Source organism: Piliocolobus tephrosceles, chromosome 6, assembly GCF_002776525.5.
Source record: "Piliocolobus tephrosceles isolate RC106 chromosome 6, ASM277652v3, whole genome shotgun sequence".
NCBI lineage: Eukaryota > Metazoa > Chordata > Mammalia > Primates > Cercopithecidae > Piliocolobus > Piliocolobus tephrosceles.
The window spans coordinates 147,187,871-147,204,032 of NC_045439.1; the positions used below are offsets into that span (position 1 = coordinate 147,187,871).

The following is a 16,162-nucleotide window of genomic DNA, read 5'->3' on the forward strand; positions in this document are numbered from 1 at the left end:
GAGAGACATTTGTAGGGATATGAATTAAGGAAGTAAAGTGTCTATTCCCTCCTTTTCAACTCCCTGAAGCCTTCTTGGCCTTCTGCTCTCTCTCCTAGTAGAGAATTTTGCCTCTTCTACAAGCTTAGTAGAGACCTGTGAAGTATGGAAGGATTTCATTTCACCTGAGGGGAAGGATGGATGGGAAAGAGCAAGCAAGACTCCTGCCAAAATATAGAATGTGGCCAGCACTGGGCCCCTTTGGTGCTAGAAAATCCAGATCAGGGAAGCTAACATCTAACACTCCAGGGAGTGATGTGGCAAAGCTTGTAGGGATTCTGATAATTAGTGGGATTGGGGTGAGGTATGTGAACTCTATCCTTTGACTCATCAGCCCCTGGTAAGGTCTCATGGATGGTCCCAAAGCAGCTACCCTGTCGTCTGGCTGAACTCTGAGGTCAATGTTCTCAGATGACATGGACTAATCTCCGAGGCCTCTTGATCCAAGGATCCTGGGAGAGGTGGGTTGAGGCTGCCTCTTAAATACATCTAGTGGACATAAGGTGGTTCTGGAGGTTCCCAACTGGATGTGATTGTTGATCTTGTAATTACTAGAGACCCAAATATGTCCCAGAACCAACTCAGCAGCTCCACAATCCAAAGGAAGCTCAAATTCTGATTTCAAGATGGCAGACTGAACCCACATTCAAATCCTCCTCCCTTACCAAACTCACATGTATGATAGAAAAGGTATTTACAAAATAATAAATATAAAGCCCTTCTTAAAAACAAAAAGGATACATCAAGTAACAAAAATAAATAAGTATCCCTAAAACATGGAGGCAGTAAGGTGGAGCTGTCAAGCCTCAAGCACCTCCAGACTGGGGCTGATGCCACTATGATGAGGCCAAATTTGTCTTAAGGGATCTCTTCTGAGGCTGTAACAACTCAGGATGCTCAAAGGATAATTATCCCATGGGAGATGTGAACTCAACTTAGAGTCATCATATATCTGAAGACCAATCCTATGAAATAATTCAACAAATAAAAGAATACACACCCAAAGAAATGGAAATAATAAAGCAATATGAAAATAATTTAAGAGGCAGAGAACCCTCTGGCTGGAATTAGACTGGCCTCAGACCTAGTGAATAGAATGGTTCTTCCACTCTGTGTATTCCCTGCTTGGAGAAGACTCTGGAAACACAATGTTTTGGATTAAGAGACACCTAGTTTCAGCAACAATTAGGACAAGAGAGACCGGGAGAAAAAGCTAGAAAGATAAATAGACTCAGAGAGGGGCAAACATGAGACAGGCAGAAGGAAGTGGTAGGTAAGTGGGAAGACAGGTCTGTAGGACAAGAAGTAGGCAGAAAGAGAAACAAAGAGGCATAAGAACACAGAGGCAAAGAGAAGGACAAGCAGGCGAGAGGGGAGTAGAAATGCAGACAGGGCAGACAAGTGCAGTCCTCCATGTCTCACCTTCACTTGGCTCTGGATCTGGAAATTGAAGCTTTCATTCCACTCTGGGTTTGGGCAGTTGGAGATGGTCCTTGTCCTCAGCTTCTTCTGAGAGGCGGTGGGTAGCCAGAGGCTCACAAAACAGTCTGTCTGGCTCACTGTCCAAGAAAGATAAATGGAACCAATCCAGGTTCAGAGAGAACATGTGGAGTCAAAAGGGAGTTTCAGGCAAGCCTCTTCCAGAGCCAGACCCCATCTCAGCTCCAGTTCCTCTCCTCACTCATGGGTCTAACTTTCCAGAGACCCAGATCCCCAGGAAGTCACAGACTGCAGGCTATGGATCTCACAGAGAGTGACCCAGTCCCACTGGCCATTCTCATAGACACAGAGGGCCTCCGGCTCTTATTAGAAGCACCCTGTCTCTGAGAAAACACCTGCTTGTTTGGGACAAAGTATGGTCACACAGTTTTCCCTCTGCCACGGTAAGATCTGGAAAACCAGACCCCAAGGGTCTGGATTACTTCTTGTCTTAGCCCAGGGACCAGGAAAACCAAAGTAGGGCCAAGCGCTCCCTCTGGACTACGGAGAAGTGAGGTTGAGAAGGAACAGTCTTTTGTGAGTCGGTCAAGAAGAAGGGCCCCAGTGAGCAAGGGCTTGAGTGAAACTAGCTATTCAGCAAGATCGAGGAGCAGGAACCCCCATCTCCACATGGCTTAATGCCTCCACTGCATCCAGCCAGGCTCTTCATACCTACCCTGATCTACAGCGCGAGGTTATGGCCCAAGAAACCCTCCCTTCTGTGGCCACGTACTTCTTTTCCATTCTAAATGAACAACCCAAGGGTGATGTTGCTGGATATGCTCTGGAGAAGGAACAGAGACTTTGACTCCAACAAGCCCTCCCAAAATGACAGAAGGTCTCCTAAGTCTTCCACCTGGAGCAGCAGAAGGGATAGGGTGAAAATAGCAGTCCAGGCTGGCTCCCTGCTCTATTCTACCTGGGAGGAGGGAGGCAGAGCGGCCATGACTGCCCTTGTCACTCTCCTGGCAGTCAGTGAGGGTGAGTCCCACGGTACACACCAGATACGTAGGAAATGGCGAAAGCCAACACAGTTTCCAGTGTCAGAGAATCCTCTCGACAGTAAGCTGGTGGGAGAATGGGAGTTCTACACTGGTAGAACTGATTCAAACTAGTTTTTAATTATTCATAGTCACTGATGAGAGTGGAGCCAGGGCTTTCTTCGCCCTACATTGTCACCACACTGAAAGGTTTATCAGAATCAAGAGCCCTGATCTAAATCACAGGCGTTCCTAGCTTCTGATTTCATCCCTGAAGTCTGGTTGATCTTTGAGGCCTCATCCTATTGAAGAATAGGCCTTTCTCCTATTGAAGAAAGGTGAGATGACACTACCCTTTAGAGGTCATGATAATCACTTACTTCAGACCAAAAGAATGATTGAAACCCAACAGAATCAAAAGAAAATGATGACCTCATCACCCTACTCTTCCTCTCTATGCTCTACCTGCTCTTCCTTACCATCACTCAGGTGTCCAGGCCAGAAACCAGTGTCATCCTTGACTCTCACATTCAGTTGATTTAACCCTTTGTCTCTCTCGGGCCCCCCAACTTCTCATCTGTCCTGCCACTGCCCTGGTGTAGACCACCATAATCTCTGGGGCCACTTCCCAAATGGGCTTCCCATCTCCTGTCTTGCCCTACTCTAATATTTTCTCCACAGAGAAGCCACAGGGAGTTTTTTAGATGTGACCGTGCCACTCCCCACTTTAAGGTCCTCCAGGGGCTCCCTTCTGCCCTCAGGAAGGAGTCCCAGCCACTCAAAGTGGCTGCTGCTGCTCACTTCCCCAACCTCAGCCTCATCTCTCCACCCTCCCTAATACCCCACCCCTGCCCTCTGTGTGTAAGCATGTGTACGTGAGCACACACGTATTCACACACATTTACACGCATACGCATGCACTCAAACTTACACACGCACTCACACTTCAGACTCCAGCCAAACACAGTCACTTGTATTCAAAAGTGCCTTCGCACATGTAGCTCCCTCTGCCCAGAACACTCTTCCACTTTCACCCACCCTTCTCTTGGCTAGCCACTTGGGGCTTCAGAAGGAACCTCCTCTGGAAGCTTTCCCCGAGCACCCAAGTCTGGGCCAGGTACCCCTGAGCCCAGGGTCCTCTGTTCCTCCCCTGGGGAGCACCCCTATGCTGCACTGCAACAACAGGTAGGCTCATCTGTCTCCATACACTGTGGCCACAGGATACAGGTACAGATACGTCACGGCAGATACAGGTAAGAGGTCAGCGTGTCTCATTGCTCTGCTGATAGGGAGACTCACCGGGGACCTGCTCAGCCCTCTTGAACCCCTCCCTTAGCTTTTCCAGAACACTGGCCCCTCCTCCCAGGCCTGGACCACACCCCTCAGGTCTGTCTCCTGTATGCTGGGAGCCTGCAGGCAGGGACCGGCCAGCTCTACACCTACTGGCTCTGTAACGCGCTTCGCACGCACGATTTAAGGGACCCTGTAAGAGTCCCTTCCCTCTAAAATTGTTTTTCTGTCATTAGTCCATGCCTAAAATTCTCCCATTAAGCCCATTAAATAAAAACTCAGTATTTTTGGCCTAAGGCTTAAATGTCTAGTTAAGATAAAGAAATATTCCTGGCAGAGACAAGATTGATCAGACACCCACATTCCAAGCACTACTTTTTCAGTTCTTCTGCAAAGAGTGGCTTCCCCTGCCCACCCCCAGCAATGAATGGTTAGGCAACTGTGACCTGGCTCTGAGAATTTCATGGACTATGGGGATTTCCTAGGCAAAGATAGGTTCCAGTCCTTGTTCCTAGTGGAGTGACAGAGGGCTTGGTCATCTGAATGACATGTCTCCTTTCCTGGAATGTGGGTGGCAGAGATGACTCAATCATCTCTATAGATGTTCAGAACATTGTCTCTCTAATACCTCTGGAGACACCTGTCTGATATCCCTTGGGGTGCTGGTTTGGGTTTTAATTTGTTTTCCCAAGAGAAACAAAAACTCCTGACCAGTGGGAGGTTTCCAGGCCTGATTGTCCCTCAGTCCTGGCCCAGGGCTCTTTCAGTTATCAAGAAGGAGTCAGCCCTGAATCTGAGTATTCACTGCCATTCGGCCTCTTCGAAATTTTAGGAGACTCAGGCACAAGTTACAAGACTAAATGGAAGTGCTGCTTATTTTGGATTCAAACTAGAAGGGAAAAATTGGGGACAAGAGTAACCCAGGACCTGAAAGACTTCGGGATAGTCTTAATCTAACCCAGGCAAGGTAGCAACACGGCTTGCCTTCTGCCTTGTTCCTCAGGGGAAATGAGGAAAACGTAAGCAACAAGGAGGTTTCCGAAGAGGACCAGGTATCGCCCAAAGGCAGCCTGCCTGCCCGATGAGCATGTGGGGAAGGGAGGAGGAGGCTTGTAGAGCCAGACCACAGCCTGTTTCTCTAGCTGCCTGCCCTTCCTCACACCCCGTCACCTGCTGAGTGGCAGGTGTGGCAGGAAGAAGACGAAGAAAGGGCCCTGGACAATAGGAGGTCTGGGCATGCAGGTGCAGGCATGCAGATGGGGGCATGAAGCCAGGTGACTGGAGGGGCTGGGACAGATACATCTCAAAAGAAGTTGGAGGGCTGGGCGTAGTGGCTCACACCTGTAATCCCAGCATTTTGGGAGGCTGAGACAGAGGATCACTTGAGCCCAGAAGTTTGAAACCAGCTTGGACAACATGGTGGAACCCTGTCTCCACAAATAATTTTTTTTTTTTAAAGTTAGCCAGTTGCAGTGGTGCATGCCTGTAGTCCCAGCTACTTGGCAGGCTGAGGTGGGAGGATCACCTGAGCCCAGGAGGTCGAGGCTGCAGTGAGATGAGATTGAGCCACTGCACTCCAGCCTGGGCAACAGAGTGAGACTCTGTGTCAAGATAAAATAAAATAAAATAAAATAAAATAGAAAAAGCAGAAGGAGTTGGAGGAAGGTAAGCACTGCTGTGGATATGTGGGAGCTAGGCTGTCCCAAGGAGGAGGGTGAACTCTGCCCAAGAGTCGGAAGGTGTCCAATTGGCCATCGAGGTATGGACAAGAAAGGCAAGAGAGGTGGCCACGTCCCGGACCCAGAGGACATTCCCTGGCTCCTCAGATTGTTCACCGATGGGCTGGGAAAGACCCCAAGAAGCTTGAGGAAAAGTCCCAGGCCCTCTGATTGGCCACTTGGCAAACACAGACCCAAACTAGAGGTTACTGGAGCCACTGCTGCTGGCGCAGGCTCTGGACGCGTTGCCCTCCAGAGGCTCTGTCTCTGGAATCCTGCTTGGTCTCTTTGCTGTCTCTGGGGCTCAGGGCCCTCCCACACTCACCCACTCACACTTAGCTCTCCATTGGAGTGACAGCTTCCTACAAGTTCCCAGACTCTCCGCACCTGCACTCTAGCACAAGCTGCATACAAGCCCTCAGGAAGTCATGTAATCTCTTCCTCAAGACCTCAGGCACCCCAACACTTTGAAGGCATCCAATCCCTCCTCTGCCTCACTTCCTGGTTCTCCACACCTGGCTTGTCTCCTCTCTTCCCACACTCTCCACACCTGGGATCAGACCCTACTTCCCTCTCAGGCAATCGTTAACCTCTCATTGCAAAATGGGCCTCCAGGGCCTCTCGTCAAGTTGTTGGGAGCATCAGGTAGTATGTGGATGTCTGGCCACAGGTCAGCCAGGCAGGTGCTTAGAGGGTGTGGCTCCCTCCCTCAGGACAGCCTCTCCCCAGGATAGGGCTCCCAAGGCCTCTGGATGCTCAGGCCCTGCCCCTCTCAGACCCCAGGCTTTCTGTGCAGCTTTTCTTGGCCACTCCCAGCTCTCAGCGCTCTCCTCTGCCTCTAAACTCCCTGGTGACAAGATGGAAATGCTGTCTCCTATTGTTCTATAACTGCTCTGGACATAGATAGCTCCTCTTGTTAAAATGTACACTCAATCTCAGGGCTCTGTGTCTTCTCTGCCCCTCTCAGGCCCTCCCTGGCCTTTGGGGATCCCTGTGGCCCTTGAGTCATTCTCGTGTGGTTACCGGTGAGCAGGGATGCTCCCCACCTGTGGGGCCTGGATATAGACCTTTTTCCCCCTTGGGGGCCAACTTCCTCTCTGGATGGGGCCAGGGTGGGCAGTGTGGGGAGGGGCTTTCGGTTCTCATGATGTCTTAAAATGCCACCCAAAGACAGGGGTGGGGAGGATTCTGCCCACTGAGGTGCCTCCATTGACCCCCGTGGCCTGGAAATGCAGCAGGCTCTGGGATGAAGCGGGAGGCTGGGGCTGCCAGGAACCAGCACTGCACAAACAGCCCTGCTAAGTCAAGCCACATCCACGGGCTGAACTGTAGAACTGGGTGCTGTGGGCTCTGGCAGGGCCCCCAGAGCCCCGTTTCAGATCTCTGTCTTGAGAAGGGGCTCTGGGAGTCACCTGGCAGCTGGCTCCATGATGCCTAAGCACCTCTCCTTCCACTTCAGCCCAACAGGCCCTAAACGAAAGAAGGAGCAAGGAGTGCTCCGTGTGGGCAAAGCTGGTGCTCTTGGAAATCGATTCCAGGAAGAGAGAGCGGGGAGGAGACAATTAGCAAACAGAGCTCTTGGGTAGTGCTCAGGGAAGAGCATGAATGAGGGGCCTGGAAGAGTGACAGAAACCCCAAAGTCTGAACTACAACTTGAGTACAGAACACACATGCATGCACATGCATGCACACACATACACTTATACACCATGCTCGAGCACACACACACACACACACGGATCCACCTGGCCATTTCTCCAGCCAGGGCCTCTTCCATCCAGACCCTGTAAGCAGAGGAGAAGGAGAGAGGCGAAGTGGATACTTACGTCTATCAGCCTGCCGGACATTTTTCATCCGGATGACCCGCACTGTCAACAGGTGGCATGGAGACAGCCCCTCCTGTGGAAGGACAGGACAGAGGACTCAGTCTTCAAGCATCAGCCCAGGGCCATCGCGCAGGGGGAGACTTTCCCTCTGTGCCTCCCCACTTGCATTACAGCAACCCCCAGGCTGGTTTTCTTTTTTTTTGAGACAGAGTTTCACTCTTGTTGCCCAGGCTAAAGTGCCATGGCACGATCTCAGCTTACTGCAACCTCTGCCTCCCAGGTTCCAGCGATTCTCCTGCCTCAGCTTCCCATGTAGCTGAGCTTACAAGTGCCTGCCAGACACCCGGCTAATTTTTTGTAGTTTTAGTAGAGAGGAGGTTTTACCATATTGTCCAGGCTAGTCTTGAACTCCTGATGTCAGGTGATCCACCCACCTCAGCTTCCCAAAGTGCTGGGATTACAGGCGTGAGCCACCTTGCCAGGCTCCCCATGCTGTTTTGTCATTGTTTGCTGGGTTTCTGTCTGTTCTTCAGCCTGGAAGGTCCTGGAAGCTCCAGAGAGCCTGGGACCCTGACTGGTTTTTCATCTTTGTACCTCCAGTACCTACAGCATGCTCATTTTTAGAAGGTGCTCAATACATGTTCATTAAGTGAGTGAATGAATGTCCCAGCCCCATGCACAGAATGAGTGCCCACGGCAAGGGAGTCCTGAGGTGTTCCCCTCTCCTTTCTTCCCTGCTTATTAGCACTTTCCTCCTACTGTCCCACGTGCAGATATTTGCCCTTGCCCAGGCAAGATGGCAGCCTGCTTGGGAGGCAGGCACAGCGTGGCTGTGGGAAGGGGTGGGTGACAGACACTGATCACGCACGGTCACATCTACTCACTGGGAGACCACGTGCCAGGGGCTCACCCCCACTGGTACTTATTTAGCTCCAGCCCAGACCTTTGCATCTCCCTTGCCCTTCGGGCCTCTTCCCCATGGTATCCCCCTGCGAGTCCTTCTGGTCACTCTATTTTCCCTTCCCAGGAAACAGGCCACCTCTCGCCACTCCACCGTTTCTCACAAGAGGTCCTTGTGGAGTCTTGGCTGGTCTGCGATGACCTCTCTTTCCTGATGGCAAAAGCTCAAGTAGTCCTTGGTTTGATGACTGGCTCCTGTCAGACGCCTCTGCGGGTCACGATAACCCCAGGGGACCAGAGCCCTGAGGTGTCCCCCTCCCCTAGCACCTTGTCCTAATAACTGGGGTGCAGCAACACCCCCAGCCTTGCCCCCTCGGTGCTGACGGCTCCTCCTTCCGTCCCACCCCTCTTCTAGTTCTGATCACCTCCTGGGGCCTCTGCCATCATCTCAAGCACATGTCCTCAAGGAACACCCAGAGCCCTCCCTGGACCAGTGTCCGGAGCAGTGGCTGTGGTTCCTTAAGGCCCCGCACCCCTCCCGAGCTGCCCCAGCACTCTGAGTCTTGCAGCAGCCACTGCTCTACTTTGTCCCCCTTGGACCCATTACTTTCTGCCTCCCAGAGGCCCTGAAACCACCTTTCCCAGCCGCACCAGCTTCTCCGGACCCTGCAGAGTGTCGCCGGATCATCCTTCCTGCCTACCAAGGGACCGCAGCTCTCTCCCAGTGCCCCTCTGCCTGTTCACTCGGCCCCAGGTGTTAAGCCTGTGGGAGCCACTCTCGTTTCACCCCTCTCCTGGCCGGCGTCTCTTCCATGGCCTGTCTTCAGAGCTCAGGGCCTGCGTGCTCACTGGTGGGGCTCCCTGCCTCCGTTGCCCTGAGGGTGCCAGCCCTCTGACTGTTCCTCTGAATGAATGAACCATCTTCTAGAGTATTATTTTTGAGCACCTATTGTGTGCCAGGACCTGTGCTAGATGCTGGGGAGTCAGGGGTGAATACGAGGCGGAGACAGAGAGTTAAAGGCAACCGCAGCCAGTGGTTTTGATGGGGACAGCAGGTCAAGCTGGCCACAGACTGTTGCTGTCAAGGCTTGGGGCCTCTCGCTGGCTGCAGAAGCCTCCCCACCATCAATCATGCTCCTGGACTCTGGAAACCTCTTCTGGTCCCTGGAGGCCCAAGTCTGCCAAGCTGAGGTGCATTTCCACTCAGCCGGCACAGCCTTGAAGGGGCAGTCTCACGCCTGTTCTCTTCAGGAGTCCTGGTTCTATTCTTGGTTCATGCCTTTCCTGTTGGAATCTCAGGACTTGAAGCCCCTTCGCTGAGAGTTTTATCCAGGCTTAGATGAATCTTTGTTGTGATCCATTCCCAGCCTGGGCCCCTGGTAAATGCCTACCAACCAATGTCTGTATTTATAGAAGCCTCTGAACTGGCACCCTCGACATGCCACCCTGCGTGTTCTACTCTGTGTTGCCGGAATCGCTTTATACCTTTTTAAGAGGATGCAATTCTTCTCTCTTTAAATACTATTGGGATTGAGGACAGGGGAAACAAGGTATGAAGAACAAAAGTTTCTATAATCCCACCACTCAGAGATAATCTTTTTATCTTTACTTTTTTTTTTTTTTTTTTTTTGAGACAGGGTCTCACTCTGTTGCCCAGGCTAGGCAATCTTTTGATGTTGGTCCTTTCAGACTTTCCTGGGGTTTCTTGGGGCTTAATTATTATTAGTACTTTTTTTATTTGGAGACGGAGCCTCACTCTGTCACACAGGCTGGAGTGCAGTGGCAGGATCTTGGCTCACTGCAACCTCCACCTCCCAGGTTCAAGCAGTTCTCCCTCATCAGCCTCTCGAGTAGCTGGACTACAGGCACTCATGACCACGCCCGGCTAATTTTTGTATTTTTAGTAGAGACGAAGTTTCACCATGTTGGCCAGGCTGGTCTCAAACTCCTGGCTTCAGGTGATTCTGCCTGCCTCAGCCTCTGAAAGTGCTGGGTTTGTAGGTGTGAGCCACCGCGCTCGGCCCCCGGGGTTTAATTCTGAGCAGCAACAGAATGCCGATTCTGGGAAGGTCACGCTATTTAGCTCCTTTTAAGGTCTCCTCCTCTCCTCAACAGCTGCCTCAAAATCAGGACAAAAGTCAAACTCACAGTCAATTATACGTCTGGAGATTTATTCTGTGAGGTCAACTCTGCAATATTGAACATTTCATGGTCAATAACTTGCTCTAACAGCATTCTGTTGGGAGCTGGAGATTTGGGCCAAAAGCCGTGCACACTGCCTCTCTTTTGGTGCTGCAGACACGGCTATGGCCTTTGGCCAGACCTCCGAGGCACGGTGCACTCCGCCTTTCTCACTCAGCCTGAGCGCAGCACGCACCCTGGGCTGGCCCGGTGAGGAGGCAGGGTCAACTTTCACCAGCAAGCTGTTTTGGCAAAACCTGTGCCCACCGGCCCACTTTCTCAGAGGGCAACTAGAGTCCAAGCTGTGGAGGCTTCAGCCCAGGCAGGAGTCCGTCCTGAGGGATATTCCACAGTGTTTCAGGGCTCTGAACCCAGGTCTCGTGGTCCTCTCAGCCATCACAGCCCTTCTCCCGCCTCCAGGAGGGGCTGCCTGTGGCCCAGCCTGCCTCCTTCCATATCTACTCTGGCAGGGAAGGCGTAGCCACAATCTCCCTCGGGACCTCACTCCAGGTGTCCTGCCTTCCAGGACAAGTTCACTCCCATCATCTAACCTCAGTGCCTTCCAATGCAGGTGACCATTTCTTCCTGCTCTAACTCAGCAACAATAACAGCTGGCATCTGCTGCGTGCCAGCCATACGCAGGTGCTGTGTACGGGTTCTCCGTGCATTATCTTGCTTAATCCTTACAACCACCCCACGAAGCAGTTATTAGCCTCGTCTTTACAGACGGAGAATCAGAGGCTAAGACTTTTGACGCAGGGCTCACAGCTAGAATCAGAGACATCCAATGCTACCTCTCAAGCCTGTGTTTCTCCCACTGGGATAATCTGTTTACTTGGCAAACAGGAAGACAAATGCTGCTTGCCCTCATTTCCTCTTCCTTGCTTTTCTTCTCCTTAAAACATTTTTTTCTCACAGATTCTTCTTTTCACTCAGCACTCCCCCAAGGCTGAAAAATAACCACCAAACTCTGACAATTCTTCCATGGCCCGCACTCTTACTGGCTGTTTCTACCAACGCATTCCAGGATATCCCCCTCTTTTTAAACACCTAGAGCACATCACAGCCATGAGGTCCTTGGAGAGGTTCCCACTTTCCAGTGGCCACAGATGGCTCCACTTGAGCCTCAGATCACACCCTCCAGCTCATGAATTTTTAGGAGAGACCCAGTTTTCAGGAGACAATCACATTTTGCCAGCACAGAATTGGGACTGGGAAGGGGGTTGGAGAGACATCCCAGCTGGGCCATGCCGGGAGGAAGGCAGCAGGAATATGGGACTTAGCTCTGGGGCCCAGATGCATTCCAGGAGCCAGGTCTATGAGAAATGGCCTTCTTGGGTTGCAATGAATGTACCTATTTTGCTTCTGATATACTCTGTTCGATCAGTGTTGCTAGAGATGAGCAAAAATTCATGACCTGGAGGTAATTAATCTAGAGTGGAAAGATGCAATAGAGCAAAGCACAGTGTCTGTGATGTGTGTGTGGGAACCAGAAACCAGGGAGGCTGGGGAACCCACGTTTACAGGGTTGCTCATGCTGTGGTAAGGGCCAAAGCTTTAAGGACTCAGACAAGCTCGTCTCTAGAACAGGATTCCCTGGCTGGGATTGGGTATCAGGGTGAAGAGTCAAAGTATTTAAGAACATACATGATCAGGCACCATGCCAGCTGGGCTGCAGCCCTGGAGTAGGCACAGGCATTCATCCTTCAGGGGAGCATTGGGAGGGCCCTGGGGTAAGGACCAGGGAGCACTTGGGGACTTGGAGCTCAAGGCAGGAACTGTTTGGCAAACAGTACAGAGGTATATTTAGCCACTTTGACAACCAGTACAGCTGGGACGGGCAGGACAGGCTGGACAGCAGTTTTCTGGGAAGCCAGGGGAGAGAGAGGGCCCCGCTGCTCAGGCTGCAGACACGCGGTCCCAGCCCCCTCCCAGCCCGGATTCAGGGGTTGATCTTGCCAGGACTCCACTGTCCCCTGGGGACCTACTGGGGACTGGGGGACCTTGCCAGCTCATGTGGAAAAGAGGAAGCCCCTTCAATCTCAGGATTGGCTATGATGCAATCCAATGCTGCCCCTTCCCACCCCTGCTCTTACAGATATGACCTTCAGCAGGGGTGGGGGTGGGGAACAAAATGTATGACTCCACTCTTGGAAGGCTCAGCTGGGCTGTGCTCTAGGTGCTGTGCATATGCGCTTATCTCACCCTCCAACCACCACCAAGGAAGGCATCATTATCCCTGCTTTACAGAGGGAAAGGCCGAGTTTAAAGAGATTATATCTCAAACAGGCTCACACAGTCTGGGAGTGGCAGAGCCGGGACTTGGGCGCAGGTCTCCAGGGCCCATGCACTCCATCCACCTGGCTGTCACCGTGAATGCACAGCACCAGCTGGCAGCTTGCTGCAGGCCATGTGCTAGACTAGTCAGTAGCAGAGACAGGAGGAAAAGCCTCAGCCTCCACATTGGAGCTCTCCCTATACCCCAAGAATCTAGCCATTACCACAAATCGTCAAAAGAATACTTAATTACTGAGGGGCTCCCAGGGTCAGGCTCCTGGGTGGGAGTGGGGTCTGGGGAAGGGTCTGACAACCATGTTTCAGAAGTGGTGGGTCTGATGCCCATCCCTGGGTCAGACATACCCTCAGCAAAGCATCCCATGAAGGCTGGGGAGCCTGGAGAGAGGGGGAGATGGCTCCTGGGGAGCCTGCAGGAACTCCCTCCCCAGGGCTTCTCAGGTCAGGCCAGGCAGGTGATGCCACCTCCTCCTCCCTAGAGAGCTGGGTGTACCCTTCAGTTCCTGGCAACACCTGTCAGAGCTTAGACCAGCCAGCTGCCGTCTTCCAGAACATGTAGGCCCTCCTTTAAGGAGACCATTGGGAGAGGACATCATGGGACCCTAATACATGTCCCAGCCACTCTGAGCAACATCCCAGACTAAGGGTCACCTGCGAGGAGCTACTACAGCTGTTTTCCTTTTTATCACCAGGCTAGTTGAGTGGTCAGGGCAAGAAATCCCGCAGGGACAGATGCAGCTCGTGGACAGGCTCATGAAGCCACACTTGGGGCCCTGGGCTCTCAGCTGCTTCACTGCCCCCTTGGAGGTAAGCTCTGTCACCTCTGTGGAAGATCTCTCCTGGCCCAAGCTCTTGGAGGCTCAAAAAGATTGGCAGGAACCATCGCTGGCCAGAGGCCCTTCCAGCCACCCAAGTGCTGCAGGGAAACCAGGGCACACCCCAGGAGGCCGTGTCTACCTGGCTGGGCAGTGGGGGCACCGGCCACCACCCAGCATGGAGCTCCCTGACTTGGGGTCCTTGGAGACTGAACAGGGTCTCCATTTGCCCCACCAAGAGACAAAGCACTTTCAGGGCATCACCCATGTCATTCGACGATTTAATTTGAGCTGGGGAGGGGGCTCTGGGGAGGGGAATGAGGAAGAAGTGCTGCCTTCAAGGAGTCAACTAACGATCCTTCACTGCCCCCTTCAGACTGATCAGCCCCTTCAATCTGCCCCTATGGCAGACTGAAGCATTGAGGCCATCTCCTTATTGCCTAGATGGGGAAACAGAGGCAGGATTGGTCTAGAGCCCTGGCAACCTGATCCATGAACCCAGAGGTCTCCCTGTGAGGCTGTGAGGAGTTGGATAGACCCAGGAGCCTTGACTGTAAACCCAGGTGGGCAGCTGATAGCAACAGACTGATAATGCCACCAATTCTCGCCATACACTACACCATACTCTTGCACAGCATAGGAGCTTAGGATGTTTGCAGGGTTAATACCTGCTTGCCATGAGGGCAGGCCAAATGTGGATCCCCCTGGCATACTGTCTATCCTGGGTGCTAGCCTGGCCCCAGGATGGCCCCAAGCCACTTCATGGTGCCTTGAAAAGCTTGAGGGTACTCTCAGCTGGGCCACCCATGCAGGAGCCCTGGCCCCAACTGGGCTAAACCACTTCCCCCAGGTTTTAGGATGAGACTGCCTGAACCCAGGTCCCTGGGATGTACAATGCCTACCAGCCCTCCCTGAGCCTTGTCTCCTGCCCTCAGCTCCCTACCCCTGCCCCTCACTTCCTGGCCATGCCTCCCTGGCCCTCAGCCTCTGGCCCCAGCCACTGAGCACCCCTCCCTCACCTTCAAGGCACAGGTGGCCGAGGGTCTGCCGTCTTCTGCTTGGCATGGGTCTGGCAGGGAGTGGGAGACCCAGGCGGGCATCTGCCTCAGGAGCATCACGGCAGCTCTCCAGCTGGGTGGCAAGATCAGTAACTTATACTCTGACTCAGTGCTCCACCCTCCTGGCCACAGCTTGGCAGTGGCTGGGATTGCTCTGGGAGTGGTTTGAGTGGGTAGACAGATACGGTGCTTGGGCCTAGATCTCTTCATATCAAGGAAATCACAGGTCTTCAGGTCATAGAAATACAGGGACCTGCAGGGCTCTGGGCCTTGGGGTCAGCAGTCCGTAGCCCCCAGCCACTCAGAATGACCAGGCCTTCGAGGACACAGTGGGTGGCAAGAAGAGGACACTGGACCTGCACGACTGTAGGACTAGCCCGCCATAATTTGGGAAAGCTCTCTCTCTTCAGCTTGTAGAGGTTATGGCTCATAGACGCCCCTCTAGGAGGATGGGACCGTCACTCCCAACTCCACTTCAGTTTCAAGGGTACCAAGCCCATGGGGTCCCTTCATGGGGTCCCTGGCCACAACTCCCAAAGAGACCAGGGTCAGGGCTCCCAAAGTTAGAGGGTGAAGGAAGAAAATAATTGCCCAATACTTCATGAAAAGAGGGTCTGGGGCAACCACCCCCTGTCCTCCCTCCCGGGAGGCCAGGTAGACAGAGGGCGTGTCCAGCCCCTGCCTGGTCTCAGGACAGCTTGAAGGATGCTCCTGCCCCTCCCAGGTGATTCCTATCTCTAGTCTGGTGGCTCACTGAGGGGCCTGACAAGGGCAGCTTTGCCTGCTCTGCTGCCTGACTGTGTACACTGGGAGTTTCCTGCCTGAGCTATTGCCTGGGGCCCCACAACCGGCTTTTCTGGCCCATAGATAGAAGTGCTTTTTTGAAATTAGGATGAGATCTGAACATGGGACAGACTGGGCCTGAACGCAGGGATGGAACCCGGTTGGAGGTACCTGTGGGATCTCTTCACATGCCTGGCCCTCCAGAAAGTGGAGGGGCCTTAGCCTGCTGCTCTCACGGCTTCCTTCCTGCCCTGCCCTCCCCTCCTCTGCCAAGGACGGAGACTCAGCACTATATCCCTCAGCAAACTCCACAAATTCAATTTAGTTCATGTACCTAGTAAGTATCTGCTGTATACATCCTACTAAGAGAGGAAATCTCAAGCTTGAAGTTGCTGACAGTCTGGCTGGAGAGCCAGATGCATCCAACCCCTCAGAGGCTCAGAGATCCAAGTTTCCCTACGGTGACAGGGGACATCTTAGAAGGATCAATAACAATCCTTCACATTTGTGAAGATCCATGGTTTACAGCAGTAGTCCCCAACCTTTTTTAGTGCCAGGGACTGGTTTCATGGAAGTCAATTTTTCCACGGGTGGGCGGGAGATGGTTTTGGGATGATTCAAGTGCCTTACATTTATTGTGCACTTTATTTCTATTATTATCACATTATCATATATAATGAAATAATTATACAACTTACCATAATGTAGAATCAGTGGGAACCCTAAGCCTGTTTTCCTGCAACTAGATGGTCCTATCTGGGGGTGATGGGAGGGAGTGACAGATCATCAGGCATTAGA

General features: G+C 52.5%; 1 protein-coding gene across 1 annotated transcript in view; it reads right to left on the reverse strand.

The window, feature by feature from the left end:
* PLA2G4E (phospholipase A2 group IVE) overlaps positions 1-16,162 on the reverse strand; it is a 61,201-nt gene that overhangs the window by 22,027 nt on the left and 23,012 nt on the right. Inside the window, exons 2-3 of the mRNA XM_023198355.1 lie at positions 7,333-7,405; positions 1,462-1,598 (exon numbers count right to left, since the gene is read on the reverse strand). Of these exons, the coding sequence (XP_023054123.1) occupies positions 1,462-1,598; positions 7,333-7,405 (210 nt within the window). The remainder of the gene's footprint in view (positions 1-1,461; positions 1,599-7,332; positions 7,406-16,162) is intronic.